This window comes from Chaetura pelagica, unplaced genomic scaffold (genome assembly GCF_000747805.2).
Source record: "Chaetura pelagica isolate M959 unplaced genomic scaffold, ChaPel_1.0 scaffold17, whole genome shotgun sequence".
In the NCBI taxonomy this organism is placed as follows: domain Eukaryota; kingdom Metazoa; phylum Chordata; class Aves; order Apodiformes; family Apodidae; genus Chaetura; species Chaetura pelagica.
Window position 1 is genome coordinate 4117780 of NW_009970726.1, and position 16721 is coordinate 4134500.

The following is a 16721-nucleotide window of genomic DNA, read 5'->3' on the forward strand; positions in this document are numbered from 1 at the left end:
CTGCTGAATGGTTGGTATCATATATTAATCACGATAATACATAATAAATACTTAATGAGTTTGAGAGCAAAAGGATCTTGGACAAATTTCAAGTACAAATGGTTTTAAGCATTGATACATAGAAAACTCTTAATCCTGTGGAGAACAGATTGTAGATACTGCAGTAGCAAAAATAGACTCAGATTATAACTTTAACTGTAAATCTCTGAAGAAACTATTCATCCTTTGAAACAATCTCACAAAAACTAAATACGAGCTTTACCAAGAAAAAAATTCTCCACGCACAGTAGAAACCTGAACCTAAGTACATGTGGGAAATGCAGAATACTGCAGTGAAACAAAACAGAAAGGGCTTAAAAGTCTTCTCTCTAATCCTAGTACGTGTTAGGCTTCTTTCTGGAAAAGACATAACACAATGCAAAGAGTAACTTAGCTTAAGAATTACTTTCTTTGAGTCCTACAAATGCACACAACTTCCCACTGGACTTGTGAGTGGCCTAGGAGCATCCGTGACTGATGAAACACTCCAAGCAACTTTGCAAGCCCAGGTGACCTGATGTCTCGCTTTGACCCACTGACCTAAGCTTTGCCTCTCAGAAATAAAATGGTTTATTTTGGGGTGGGCTGAGGGAATATTTGCAAGAGGAATTTGGTCACAAAAATGAAAAATTAAGAATGGTAGTGCTTGTTCTAAGTTGCTTTATTTTAAAGATAATTGGAGTATTACCATTAATAGAGAGACCAATTAAATAACTTAGGCATTTTACCTTTTAAAGTAATTATACCTAGATATATTATGGTGCAATTTACAACAAAATAAAAAACACCTTCATTGATATATCAATAATTTATTGTTTTGCATAAGAAGGTAAGATCAGATTTCAGGTAAGACATCAACAGAAGACCTGATGGCAAATTCAAGTATAGAACTTGGTACAATATTAAAAATACTACCATGTGTTTGACTATGGCAAACTGCTAAAACACAATAAAAACATCTGGACTTGACTGTCAAAACATACAGTTCTCTAAAAACCCACACAGCACAACTTGAATATGTGGAATATTGGAAACATGTTTAGTTTTCTCGTTCCCAAATTCTTAGGAGTCAAAGGAACACTTTCCTGCCCCCCTTACCACCCCCTCCCGTCCCCAATATCCCAGAACAATTCAGCACGTGGTCTCAGTGTCCATCACGATAAGCAGGCTCCTGTCCCACTGAAACTGTTGAGTTAAGATATTTTTCTGCCTTGACCTACTAATATCTCTGCCTGCCTCATGGAGGCCAGTGGCTTTGATTTGGGTTTTTTTATGCAAACACTATAATAATGTTGATTTTCAAGAGCAATCTAGTAATTTCATTAAAATTACTTCTCACTCCTCAAAAGACTGTGTGCACATTTTACTCTGTTGGTTGGGTTTGCATTTATGTTTTTGTGATTCCCTTTCTTTTGCAGGTGTTACAATTCAGGAATTAGCTCCTGGCTTGGAGATGGGGCAGGCAGCCATCAGTCTAGGAAACTCCTGCCAGGACTGTGCTGAGGATCAGAGGGTCAGTGTCTGTAAATGCAGCAAAGCACTGCACTACTTACTGCTGCCCAACACAGCAAACCTGTTGGAGAAGGTCCTCCTAGACCACACTGACCCAGGAATGGGAATGAAATCAATTTCAAAAGGACAAGAAAAACAGCCTGCAGGGCCGCCAGAACTCTTTCTAACAGGGAGCTTGTCGATTATTCTAGCGTCTATTTCTTAAAGAGAAAAGCAGGTCCCCTATGTGAGTGGTTTTGTGCACTATTGCTCTGAGACAGCCCAGGTCAGAAACAGTGTTAAGTGTTTCAGTAAGGACTAAAGCCCCTCCTGCTGGAAATGGCCAGATCCTGAGAGATGCCGAGTGCCCTCTCGGTTTGGGTTCGTTGCAAGAGATGGCGAGGGCACTTGGGATCTCCCAGGCAAAGGCAGACAGACCCACTGCATTCCAGATACTCTGAAAAATAGTTTGATTTTCTGTAATGAAAAAAAAATAGAAAACATTTTGTCAACTCAAATATCTCCATGCAATTAATTTAAACAACAAATTTCTACGTATGTTACAAGAAAAGTCTAAGTCCACCAGGGAAACAGTGAAATATGACAGAAGTTACATGATAGCTGCTCAAGCAGAGTGTGTATCTGTACTGGGATTCAGTACATCTGTAACTCTTGCATAAACATTCCCAGACTCCTAGGGATTTTGCTGTTGTTGCTTGCATTTCATTTACTTTAAACGACTCTAAGCCAAATGCAATGACCCATGTATTAAATACACATTTAGAATAAAACTGCAAAATCTGATGGCTTTATCAGCATATGAACTGAAATAAAATATTTACATGGAATGTTGAGCTCCATATACAGAGACAGTGTTTCAAATTACAGACTTAGTAATCTCCTTAGCAAACAAACATATTGACAAGAAATTAAAAAAACATAACATCCCTTTTCAACCCTTTCATAAATATATAGTTTCACTAAAGTCTTTGTTTCTTTAAACAAGACAGCTCTATTCTCTTTACAGATGAACATGAAGTCACGGTTTCCTGTTCAAATGCCACAGATGTGACGATCCGAAGGCAGCAAGTTCCTATACACATTCTGTACTCACAAGACATATTCACAACACAACACACAGGTGTTACTTGGTCTTTACAGATGGACTCATTTCCTGCAGGATCAGTAGTAAATAAGGAAAAATACCAAATTATCTCTATTAAAATACATCATCTAATATATATTTGCTTACACTGTGACATCAAATTTTAAAATGAAGTCTCTAACTGTATCTGATCAGTGACAAAGATGTTTTTTACAGTGAAGTCTACAGCATTAATTTATTTTTGAGTGGAGAGAAAGTATCAGTTACACTATTAAGAAGCATCATTACATACTAACCAACAAAAATAATTAATCTCTTGCAATTGCTTCCCAAATCTCCAAGGTTTCCTCACTAATTGTTTGAAAATTTCTGATGGGAAAAACTGTTCTAATGGATACTAAATATGTTTTAGGTAAATTGAAGGGAAAAAAGTTACTCTCTCCTTTGTTGCTATTCATACTACTTTGCCACTGATTTTACAAAAGATTAATCCCAAAAGCTTTGAAGTTATATACATAGTAACTCATATTTTTCCCTATTTAAATAAATAGTCCCATGAGTTTTCTTTGTTGTGCCACAAAGCATGCATGAAAATATTTTCAGTCCATGCATACTCACAGCATTGTATTTCACAATTAAGCCACTGAATACATCTCTCTTACCATGAGTAAGTGCAAAGGAATACTAAAATCACTCTGTACATATAAGACAAGGTTCATATCTAGAAAAGTAAAAACACTGATCTTGATACATAATGAAAACTATGATGTCTTCCTCATAAAAATGTTGGTCACTTTTGTCTGTTTCAGTTCTCCCAAGCACTTAATGGGTAATAACTTCCAAGTGCTGATGTGCTCTTTACTGGAACAGCTATGCATAAACCCAGCAAAGTGATGATCTCCAGTATTAATTAGTATCTTCTGCAAAATCTCTTAAAAAAAACTTAGCTTGGAAATACTCAGATGATGATTGAGGTGTTTGGCAGGTTTTTTTTGACTAGTATTAGCTCCTTTTATGGAGCACAGTAAGACTTTGGTTTAATCTGACTGGGTTCTGCCCAAAATTGAGGGCAGGATGATCGAGGACAGGAAAACAAGACCAGTTCCAAGTGCATGAAGAGTGTACCTGCTGCTCAGGTGGAGTTAGAAAGCCTACCCAGGAAATGTCCACCAAGTAATGCCTAACCATGCCCCGCATTTAGGTGCTGAGACAACAGCAGATGTTTTGTCCATTTCAACCATTATGAATGGAGCCAGCTGACAGGAACCCAGAAGGTCTCGGTCTCCAGCCTGTCAAAAGTTGTCTTAAGCTCACTGTAAGCTGTAGCAAGGTCATCGTTGACTATCACCTTATCAAAAAGGTGGCCATACTGGCTCTCCATCACGTGGGCAGATTTAATCATTTCTTGAAAATCTTCTTCCTAGTAAGATGAGTGCAAGGCCATAGCAATGTCACATAAACTCATTCATGTGGTAAACATCACACTAACATCATGTGGTAAAAGAAAAGCTACTTGCTTATTTCTCATCTCATTAGGAGACAGAAACGGTATTTTTAATAAAAAAGTTATAGAAATTACCATTACAAGTGATCTCAGAAAGCATGGCTAATGAGCAGACTTTGTTTAACAGGCAATTCTTTCATCTCTCCCCTTGCAGTGACACAATTAGCCTCTGCATGGTAATTACAGGGACATTTTCCGTTAGCAGTGCTGGTGGAAAAAGTTTCTAGCTGTTTACTTTGATGATACATTTAAAGTTTCATTACTGAAGACTCAGCTTGCTATTAGCATGTGGTACATTACAGTGCAGCCTTGGTTCTTTTAAGAGCTTGGTAGGAGCATCTTCCTGTGCCTGTTTCCACCTGGTTCAATGGATTTCTCGTCATGTTTGGGGAGGGAACAAATCTTAAGAATTTAATTGTTTACATAACTCTGAAAGACGAAACCCATCCTAACTAAGCAATGTCCTGAAGGCTGCTCTTGAATTTTTCTTACATTTTATGTACCACAGAACATATTCTTCCCGCACATCATTCCCAAACTATTTCAAATGCATATTCTACACAGATCCAGTCTGTGATTATATCCGTGACTCAGTTTGAAACAAATCTAAAAAATCCTAAATAAAACTGAATAAGGGAAAATGAAACATAATGTAAACGCACGTAAAAATTCTAATGATTATCAGCTTTGCTTTAGCTTCAATTAAAACACAATTTCATTATATTTCAAGGAATTAAATTACTGTTGGGTAATCTGACTAATTTATTTTTTTTCTGACTTGGCAAAAAGTAGGATTTGTTACTTGCTTAGATTCTTCTCCTTCCTTACAGTGTTCATGTAAAAAAAAGTTTTTCTTATCCACAAATATGGGCTTTTCATTGAAGTAGCATTTACTTTTTAAATGGATGCTTTGCATTTTAGCTTTCCTCTAAAAGTGGACATAATACACTTCATGGAAGAAGAACATACTTGAATACAAAGATCTTAAGCCCACACACAAATTTTTTAAAGGAAATCCACAGCATTATTTCTCACACAAATATACTTTCATTGTGGGGGTTGTTCAGTGACATAAAACCAGAGGACCTCAGATACATAAATACTCATAATCAAATAAAACAATAAAACTACCACAGTAAATTTGAGATGTGAGAGAGACTGGGGAAATAACAAGATACTACATGTAAGCCCTGACAAGTGCTGTCAATGAGACCCAGTGATCACCTTCATTTTCAAGGTAAGCTGCTACAACAAAACTAACAAGTCCTCGTGTCTAAATATACTCACTGTAAAGGGTTTTGCAGTTCCCTTATCGTCTTTACTTGAAATAATCTTGGCATTTTTTCTGGTCTCCCTCAAGCGGTCAAGTGATGGAGGCTTTATGAATATAACAAATGGTTTAAATTCGTATGTCCGTAAGTGTTTCACTGTCTGGAAAGAGGAAAGTTTTTAATTAATTAGTTAATTTTACACAATAGAATTACCATAACAAAATAAACTCTCCACTAACCAAAATAAACCTGTGAAGCACTTCTAGAAGGCTACTTTTCATTTACTGCCACCCTCCCCGGTGGCCAGCACTGATTCATGTAAGGAGAATTTTCATGCGAAAAAACTCCCCATTTCCACACAGGCTGTTGGTGAAGCCCATTGGTCTGGCAAAGGCTGGGCTGTGCACACCAGTGCCACTGGCAGAAGGAGGTTGGGGGAAGGGAAAGTTCAACACATTTAGAAGGAATAACACTTCCTGTGCTTGTGAAAAGAAGCCGGAAAAGTTGCCTGTGACACTCAGTCACAACAGGTCAGTCATTTCTTTTCTTTAATACTGTGTCCACCACATAACTCCTGCTCTTCGCTCTTCATGAGTCAATCCAGGGATGCTACGTATGGAGTTAGAGCCAGGTCTACAATTCAGATTGCACATAGGGTGAAGCAGGGATGGGATGGCCGGTGGTTTCTGTCCTCTTCACATTGCCAGGGCCCAGAGGAAAATGCCATGTGGAGAGTGGGATCCCAGAAGGGCTCACAAGTGTGGGTCCCTGAGAGAATTTGGTGGTGAGTTGGAATACAGAGCTGTGCTGGACAGGTAAGGGTCTCACAGAGCAGCCTGGCAGTATCAACCAATAGGGCCCCTACTCGGCTCCCCTCCTCCCCTGGCAGGGGGTCTGGCTTCCCTGGCCACTCCTCTGCCAGTGCACCCCCCCATCCTGCCCTGCTCCTCTGGCACAGCCCCACATCTGAAACTGCCCCAGGAACTGTTCACAAGCTACTGGGGTTCAGAAGTCACAGGCTGGCCACCCTGAAATACTTTGACTGGGTTTAAACAAACTAGTCCAGCTCCTGGAAGTACTGTGGTTATTAGTACCATAAAAATTCCCAGCAGAGCTGTTCAGTGGGGCTGAAAAGCAAGGTCAAGACAAGAACAAATGGTTTAGAGAGGAATGTTCTTAACCATTATCCAGCCAACAAAACATTTAGTGTGTTCCTTGATGCGTGTCCATCCTGCATGGAAACCCTTTGCATGAACAGTCCAGTTAAACGTGAAAGAGAATTGCTGGGCTGGAGGATGGCTCAAAGTCATTCTGAAATTGATGTTTTGGAAAGAACCTCTAACCCAAACCAGCAGAAAGATCAATGAAAATATAAAAGCATATAGTAATTAAATCTTTGGTATTATGTTGCAGACTTTCAATTCACTTAATTACTGAGCTGAGTAATTGCCAAAAGTTTCCTTCCTCTCTTCCTTTCAGAGAATCTTGCTGTGATAAAGGTACTCAGCAAGCCCACTCAACAGTCATTCAGTGAGGAGTAAAAGATACTCTTTTAGAAACTATTTTTTTTTCTGGCATCCCTGTACGTAACACGAGGAACTACAAGAGTCCAAAAGACATGCTTACTTACATGAGGCTGCACATCCAACAAACAAACTTTGTTTTTAGCTAGAACGGATCGAACAGAGTCTAAACTTGTACCATAGTAGTTGTTCTTATACTCGCCATACTCGATAAACCTGTGGCAGAAGGTGAAAACAACTGGAATAATTTCCATTTTCTCCAGGAAAAAAACCTTACCAGTCTGGTTTATAAGATCTAACTCAGGAGCAAAAAATATTTTACGTTACATGAGAATTTTACCATGTTTTATAAAGGAAATGCTGTCAAGTACTTCAGCATGTCAATTTTAAGAAATCTTCTACTTTACCACTTTCAAATCAGTAACACCTGCTTGTGTTACAGTTAAAGAGAAAAAAGTACTGTAGTCCAACAGCCCACTAATGTTTTCCATCACCTCTTTTTCTGAACTAATGCAATGCAATAAAACAGTGGATAAGCTAAACAATAGAAACTACTGAAATTTCACTGCACACTACAGAATACCCAAATTCTCTGTCTCAGAAGAGGAGGAGGAGCAACAGTGGTGCTAATGGAACCAAGGCGGCTGGTTATGTGCTATAAAAGTACAAGCACTATTTGCCAAAAAAGCAAAGCACAGTTTGAAGTTTCAATAAAACCTGCAGTTTTGTGTCTAATACACTTTTGCCCTCTGAAACACTGAAACAGAGTTTCAAGCTATGCTATTTTACAGGCTGCTGGAGAGCACGATGCTACCATTGTCTTCGCTTTAGTTTAATTTCTGGTGGGTTTACAGGCAGGGGCTTCACTGTAGATCTCTAAATTCAAAAGCAGGGGAAATGCCTGGCCTGAAAGAGAGCAGAACTACACAAACATTGACTCAGGCATGTTTGCAGCACTTCCCGTCCCCCCCCTCCTAGTATTGCAATGCTTTATTGCTATGACAGATGACACCCTATTAAAAGAGTGCTCCCCCATCCTAAACGTCTACAATTTCAGTGTCTTCTTGATGAACTAAAGTACTGGAAATACTTGAAAGCTTAGCCAAAGCAGTATGTGTTTGCACATACTGCTTTTTTTTCCTCTGTGTTTTTGCCAGCTGCTTTGAACTGCTTATATATCAAAATGTAATTTTTAACACATCTTCAAATCACTGCAAGTTATATTCACTTTGACTTATTAGCTAAAATTACAGCCAGCCCCATTTTATAATAAAGCCCTTGTTTTCACAAAGTTTCTAGTGAAAATCTATTCAACATACTTGTTATTCTGCACGTCTGTCTCAAACAAGTGCTTAGAAATGAAAATGTATTCAACACCGTCACTTTCTTGGCTTCTCCTCGGTCGGGTAGTGTCTGCAGTTTCATTAAATGACAAAAGAAAAAAAAAGAGAAGCTGCACAAAACAATATAATGCAAACCAGTTCAGGAAACAAGCACTGAAAAGCACACAATCCTTGTGCAATACTAAGCATTGCAGTTCCCTCACTTCTGACAGATAGAAGGCTGCTCTGGATCTGGTAGGCAGCACACAAGCACATGACAGGCTGAGTTTTAAAAGCGTGCAGAAAAAGCAGGAAAAAATGTACTGGATAAGTACCAGATTATCATTTTTATTCACTATGGAAAAATCCAATAAAATGAGGACAGCTGAATAGTAAAAGGAGCAGCAGTCCATAACAATTACGCCAACCTCACGACTTGTTAAACTTATTAGCATACGGGACCATAAAGGGAAACAAAGTTCACCAATCTGATTTATAAAATATTACATTCATTAACAACACTTGTAGCTATGGTATGTGAAGCAAGATAATAAAAATATCAGGTATGAGTTTTATGTTTTAGTGCTTTTTTTTTTTTTTTCTGGTGATCAAAAAACAATTCCCTTTTCTTTCAGTAGCTTTGTAGCATTTCCATTTCTTACTTTCCTTCAAGTACTAGGTACAAAGGTTTTGCTTATAAATGAAACTTATTTGTGGCATTGTCACTTATGGATGATGAACTCATTCGAAAGTTCTGCTTAACACAAGTTGTATGTAACAGCATCACACATTCTCCATCACATAGGAACATACACAGTGTGCTTCCAGAATCACAGTCCTGAATGCTGTTTGGTATCACACTGTCTTTAGGTTGACATGAGGAGGAACATTTCCAGGACAAGAGCCCCAGTCCTCCCTCTAAATCCTGACTTACTGAATTTTAGGGAGAGGGATTCCTTAACGTGTTTGTTTCAAATTATAACCACAAATTTGGAAGAGAAAAGAGAGAAGGCAATACTGGCAATTTTTAGAGACATATTTTTGGGCAAATGATTGCATATGTTTCTGTGTGTGAAATATTTGGGAACATCTGGCTTATTTTGTTGTTGTTTTCAATACCAAGCTGAAACAAATATGTGCAAATAAAATGACTTGCCAAAACCAAATGCATTCATTTTTCTATGTAGGAAATAAATTCAAATAGGTACTTTATAGAAAACCTGTACTTGCAAAAAGCCTGTGACAATATCTCCCAAATTCAGAATGCTGGACCCTGTTTTTGAGAGATCCATCCAGGAGGCACAAAGAGACGTAGAAACCAAACAAGGAATTAAAGTCTAACTAAAACTGTCAAGTTCTTCCCATAGAAGAAACCCAAATAAGGTGCTGTAGAATTTAACACAGAACAATGTTATTCACTGTTACACAAAGTAACACTACTTGCTCACATAGGGGGAAAGAGGAAAAAAATCCCCACATCAAATTTTCTTAGGCTAATCAAAAGTATTTAAATTCATTTATTCACAGGATTAAACTGTTAATCATCAGTCTTAATTTTGCAGCCTAATCCATAAAGGCCATTTTGATGAAAGCAAGTATTGGTAACAGAGAATGTTTCACTGCTTCACAGCCAAATCCAGGGTGTTCTTCAGCTGAGTTTCATTTACTAAACTCACTGGCATCAATCATGTTAAACTTGTACTAAAAGTCTACTGCAATGCCTCTGAGCCAAAACTTCCTATCAGTTTAATCAATGCTATTTAAAACACAACTGCAGCAGCACTTTTAAAAATTAGAAAAGTCATTTGGATGCCAAGCACGTATTCAGAGATGCAAATTTTCAAGTGCCTTAAGGTAATGCAATAACCAAAGGATAATAATGCAAGTATAGCACTAGAAGAATAGAAGGATATTTTTACTTACGTGGCACTGTTACCCCGTAGTGCTGGGTGTCACTGATCAGCAATTTCCGTTTAAGTTCATTCAGTCCAACCCCTACAGGGCCTGAAAGAGAAAAACCCTTGCTGTTTCCCAGCAGCCAGCTCACTCTGTCCTCAGGTGTCAGAACTCTCCCAGATAAGAACACGTAGCACATAACTACAATACACACTGGCTTTTTAATCAGTCATTTGGAAACGCCCATGGTTGTAGCCTCTCCTAGAGAACACAGTGCTGACACATTTCAGGGATGTAGTTGGCAGTTACTCTGCTCTGACTTTATTACTGAGGAAAAGTCAGTGAAAAAGCTGAAAGCAAAGCTAACGTTCTTTCTCACAGCAGCCACCCTCAATATGCACTGATCTCCATCCTCAGACCTACTACAGACCCTGCATCCTGATGTGCAGCTTGCCAGCACAAAACTGGTTTTTGCTAGAATATCCCCAACTCACAGACCAGAGGATCCCAGCTGGCACGCACAAGGTCCCCACAAAGCCTCTGCACTGCATGTGTCATTGTGGCCTCTTCTCCTCACTCCCTCCAGCTGCTGCATCCCTGGTCTGCACCAGACTCCCCTGAGGAACATTGCTCCCCCCTTCTCCTGACACCCTGGAGTCCTGTGCTCCTTCCAGCCCAAGCTGCAGGCAGGAACACCACCCAGCCTCTGGCTGGCTGTAGCTGGCATTGCCCAGCTTTTGACTGGGTCATGGTGGTATCACACAGGGAGAGGAAGGAAGGAAGGGCAGCAGTTCCCAGGTCACAACCCATTTGGGATGTTTGGGTTTCTTTGTTGTTGATTTTCTTTTAAACTATGCTTGTCTCCTGCCTGCTGTCTGAACTGGTCCAAAGCAAATGTTTCCTTCTTCATGTGGCTGCCAAAGAGAGACCACTCTAGGGAAAAAGGATGGCAGGAAGAAACAAAGACTGCATGGAATTTTCTTGACCCATCTCCTCCACCTCTACTGCTGTCCTAGAAGCTACCGAGCAGACTTTCCTCTTGGCTTTCACGTGGTCCCTAACTCTTAGTCATTTGCTAGTGGTGCTTTAGGTCTCTGCACTCTGTCCTGTGAGGTCTCATAGGCTCCATGAGCAATGACTCCCTGCCCCAGGAGCCCCTCACCCGGTGCTCCACCCTGCCAGGCCCCTTTGAAAAAACTTGAGTTTCAGACAGTGCAGTGGATTTGCTTCCACAGAGTCAGGTCAACGCAGCACAACACAAGGGAGAGTGAGTCAGTGAAACCATAACCTAAATAATACAAGTGGTTTTAAAGAAAATTCCTGCTCTTCTAGTAAAAGTGACACATTAATGCAGAGAATGCTCCTTAACGGAGGCGCGTTATACATTAGATACACAAAATCTAATCTAACATTTTAATGAAGTAGTGATACATTGGTTAATTACTAGTGAGAGTCAAAAAGCAAAGACTTCAGCATCTCCAGATGCCAGTTTCAATAAATGACTGTAAGCCCTGTCTGAAGTTAGAAACATAGAATGATGAAAAGGAAGTGTTTGCCATTTTGCCACTATCCCAGACTATGGTCTCTCTGAAAAATCTTAAAGAGTTTCTGCATTTCTAATTTTTATATGTTTACATAAGTTAAACACACAGCTACATTTCAAGTTCCCTCTCTGACCTGCCTGTAAATTAATCTATCAGTATGTATAAATGTTTATTTAATATGGTGCACAGCAGCCTCTACTGGTGCGTGTCTGCAGAGAAGGCAATGTGTCATGAAGACAATGGCATTATTTTGTCCTTAGTTTAAAAAAAAATTGAAATATTAATTTTTAATAGTATAGCTATTTAAGGCAAATATTTTTATAAGAAATGTAAATAAAATTCTCAAAATATCCTATCAAAGTAGAATGAAACAAGTGGAATTAAAATTTAAAAAATCATTATATTCCCTTCAAGCAAAAACTTATTTCCATCACATCGACACAAATATTATTTCTTCAGTCTACATGCTATCAAATCAACAATATGCTTTCAGCTCTTGTTATATAAAGAATCCAGGCTTTGCTTCCTGTGACAGATGCTTTGGAAACTTAGATCAAATCTGTTTCCAGACCAGAATCTCACTACTACTCTGCCTTCCCTTCCAGATTAACATTTTAAAATATTTGCATTTAAATACCGAAAAGGAGTAGATTCTTCTTTTTCAGCCCTGTCTTTGCAGAACTCTGGTAACTGCATATGGGTGCTGCAGACTGAACCCTAATTAGCAATGCCACCCATGATGCTGATTTTTACACTACAATTCTCAAGTGTAATGTACACTCTATTCTGAATATTATTTTAATTTTGATGCAACTGAGAAAGATGCTGCTTTCTAATAAATATGAATCTGAACATGATTTGGACTCAAGAATAAAGGATTGAATGAGGATTGAATGGAATCGGAATCAGGATTGAAAAGGGCAATCCAGAGGCTTATAGTAAAATGGCAGGCATGTGGGATTCATGACTTTTGATTTACTATAAATCACTCCTGGGCAGAAATATTTGGAGTTATGAGGACAGGCTTTGTTTAATTTTTTAGAGAAACATTTATGCTGCTTACTGTTGCATGCTGAGTCATGTAAAATGGTGCGATCCTGCACAAATGGACTGTAGTGCTTACCTCCCTTTATTGAGGGACACCTGCAGAATTAAATCACCAATCACTAAATCTTACATTAAATTTTGTACCACTCAGACATGTCTGAAGAAAACTGAAAAAATTGTTTGATATAAGTTCAGGTCTCAGAGGGGCATTAACTCAACTAGCCATTGATGACCCATAGATACATACTGAGCTCCTAGAAGTCTAATTGAAAGGAAAAGGGAAAACAAAACAAAACAAAAAGTAGAAAAAAGCAAGAAAAAAAAAAAAGCTGCCTTTCTGAAAAGATTTGGGGAGTTATGTGACAACATCCCTGCTGGATTATAAAGACCCTGTAGAAAACATGCCTTGACAGATGTTGTGTGGCTCAACTACTAGCACAACTGATTCCTATAATGCAATGACTGCACATTCATGTCCAACTGTAGCTCAACAAGATATCCAGCAGGAAACTAGAACCTCATTTATTTTGTGTTACAGTAAATTATAACTAGCAGTGGGAGTGTACTGAGAGTTGCTGTTCACTGAAGCAGGATCAGTGAGTTCATACTGGTGTTCTCCTGGGCAAGTCTAGGCAGTATGTTACATCCTGTGTATTAATTATTGAACCATGCTGACCTACCCATGCCTTCAACCAGGATAGGTTTAATGAAGATAGCAATTCTAGGTCTCTTCTGCATTGTCCAAACAATTCACTTGAAGTAGTGTACCCATCTTCCTGCACTACTGCTGTAGATCTATTAAGTCCCTGCAAGTCTCTACTGAATACACGTCAAAGGTAAGTCAGGAGATGTAGAAAGCTGGGAGTCACTTCCATTCCACCCTCCCCTGCTCTGAGACAGATCTGTTCTCTACACAGCTCCTACATATTAAAACCAAAAGTGATACACATAAGTAGTGTAACAACAGAGACCTTTTCTGATCCCAGATTCCTTTTCTTTGCAGTGGTGACCAGAAGGACACCATTGTGAGGAGTACTGACAGCCTAATTCAGAGACAGGGAAACTTTTCTGATTGTGTCTCATACCAATAATAACCACCACTTCTCACTTAGGAAAGATGCATCACCACAGGAGACCACAGCACTTGAAAGGCTTTGCAAGCCTCTGATGATAACTCTGCATGCATGTAACTGTGTGCACTCTGAGGGACACATGGTCTGTTGCTGCTGAGCTTGCCTTATCCTAGCACTGACCTTTCAGAAAGCTCTGACTTAGCTGTGTAAAGCTACAGTATGCAGCATGATCTTAGGAAATAAAATTTTTGCTTGTCAGACACAAGTACTGAAGCAGAAGCCTTTGTGAGCAAGATGTTTTCCTCAATGTAAATGAAAATTAGTGTGTCTAGATAATCCATTTTGTATTAAAATATTCTGCCTTTGTCTGACAGGACTGCAAGGTATCAAGCTTAGGATGCAGGCAATATTTATGAAGGAAGACTTCAAAGATTTGCTGGCAGGCAAGAAACAGTGAGTTACCAGAAGATGACTAGTGACATGATACTGGATAATCTTGTTTTTAACAGGCTCATCGCATTCATAACAACTAAAAGCACAGCAGAACCACCTGTATCATTATTGCTTCAGATGCTCTGGTATTTCAGCCCCAAGGATATGCAGGACTTTATTAATGAATCTGCATTTGCAGACAAGGTAAAATCTTTACAAACCAATACATCTAGCTGAACCTGAGACTACTACACATCACACTACAGGGTGCTAAAAATTACTCTGTGTGCAATTTGCATTCTGTAAATTAGACTAGACCGATTTAAAATGAAGCCAAAGGAAACTTCCATTTCAAAGTTGCAAAACCTCCTTCCCATAAAAAGGGCAAAACACAACCTAAAACACTACAACAGTAAATTATACACTTAGGCCTAGCAAAACACAACAGACATTTAGTGCCCTCACCAATTACAGCTATAAATTAGTTATCTGTCCCTTTATTTCCTGGTACTAATATCCAAATTATATTTGACAGATTATATTGAATACTGCTACTGGCACACAAAAAGCTTTTTTAAATGTGTTTGCTTCTACTATACCTGCATTGCTTAGCTCTGCTGGTTTTTCCACATTTTGCCCAAGACATTTTTATGGTATTGGCCAGACTTAAGCTGCTCTTAATATCCAGAGAAAAACATTAGAATTACTGAAGTCTGCAATAAATTTCTGAACTGCTTTTGTTACTGAAAAAGCACACTTTCTTCACTTGATTTATTACAAAAAAATCAGATAAAATCTCTAGGTATTCCTTAGATCAGACATATGCAATTTGTTATAAAAAGTCTACTTATCACACTTTCACACTGCACTCTGTTGATGTAACTGTAAAATCAACTCAGCCATGTTATTACTTGTATATAGCCCACAATCTCACAGTGATCACACTAGTAGGTGGCTGAATTTTAGTGCTGGAGAGTGACAAAACTGTTTATTAAAAACTAAATTTAATGTTCCCCTGGATATAAGCAATATAAAAACACAGCTACAGTTAGTAACAGACCCTGATAGAGGGTCACATTTCTCTGCTCTGCTGCTTTTAGAATGGAAGAAACTTTACTAATGAGGCATCAGCCTATGTGATACTGCAGTAATAAGCAGTGAGACATCACTCACTGGTAAGAATGTTACTCATTACTCACTAGCACTCTAATGTTCACCTTTTTAAAATGTAAGATAATGTACTTTCTCCTTTTTTTAGGAGACTGAAGCCATGTATTTTGGTTAGATTAGAAATGCTGTGGGGAAGCCATGGCAGTGACAGGTTATAGAAGAACAGAAAGCTAACTAAGGATGACCTCTGAGTCTTCTGCTTACATTCATTCTTGGCATACAGAAGTCCACTTTTTATCCACCTTTCTCTCTACATGTCTATTTACCTATTCTAACACAGTAGATGGTTTTCTTTCTTTCCACTTCTTATATTCTGTCTTTGCTGACCACAGGTATTTGTTCTGTTCCTTTTTTTCTTCTTTTTTTTTCTACACGGATACGGTGATTGATCTCTACAAGCACAACACTGTCCTAATTCTTCTGAGTTTTGGGATAGCTTGACTGCCAGGTTCAGACTAGTAACAATGGTAGCTACACTTTAATGTCATCTCCCTTTGGTTTAGCAAGGATTTAAACATGATCTCCTAAAGCATTCTTATATGCAGGCTGGGATATCCTGTCTAGACAGGTGGACTATTAGATAGGTGAAAAATTAGATGGATGATCATGTTCAAAGGGAAAGGATTATTGGTCTGTACTCTACTAGGTGGCTCACTACAACAGGAATTCCTCAGGTGTCTACCCTGGACCTTACACTGTTTCATATCTGTATCAATGACCTGGAGGAGGACACAGAATGGGCCCTTATCAAGTCTGCAGATGCCAAAATGGGTGATGCAAGTGACTTGCTCAAGGGCAGGGCTTCCATTCAGAGGGACCTTGATATGCTACAAGCATGGGCTGGCAGAACTTTGTGAAATACAACACTCTGCAGCTGGGATAGACTAAGCCCCACAGCCCCTAAGCTTGGGGAACAGCCTGGATAAAAACGACCTGGGCCTTCAGGTGGGCAGTGACCAAAGCATAAGTCCACAGCACAGGCTGGCAGCAAGAAAGACTAACAGAAGACTGGGCTAGTGTCTAGCCTGTAGTGAGACAGAAATGATTCTTCCCTTTACTAAGCCCTGTTAGACCCTGTGAGGAGTATTCTGTCAATGATAGGCCCTGCACTACAGCAAAGATGTTGATAAACTGAAGCAAAGACAGCAGAGGGCCCCCAAGATGGTAGGGTGCTGAAGAACACAACTTGTGAGGAGAGGCTGAGGGATTTGGGCTTATCTAACTTGGAGATGTCTTCAGGGGGTCTCACTAGCATCCTTCTGATACCTGTTGAGAAGATGGAGGCTACCTCTTTGCTGAGGCAT

General features: G+C 39.1%; 1 protein-coding gene across 1 annotated transcript in view; it reads right to left on the reverse strand.

Annotated features, from left to right (window-relative positions):
- Positions 1-3875: 3875 nt before the first annotated feature.
- Positions 3876-16721, reverse strand: part of MPP7 (membrane protein, palmitoylated 7 (MAGUK p55 subfamily member 7)) — a 100217-nt gene continuing 87371 nt past the window's right edge. The window contains exons 12-16 of the mRNA XM_010006966.1: positions 10179-10259; positions 8253-8346; positions 7041-7149; positions 5427-5570; positions 3876-4055 (exon numbers count right to left, since the gene is read on the reverse strand). Of these exons, the coding sequence (XP_010005268.1) occupies positions 3876-4055; positions 5427-5570; positions 7041-7149; positions 8253-8346; positions 10179-10259 (608 nt within the window). The remainder of the gene's footprint in view (positions 4056-5426; positions 5571-7040; positions 7150-8252; positions 8347-10178; positions 10260-16721) is intronic.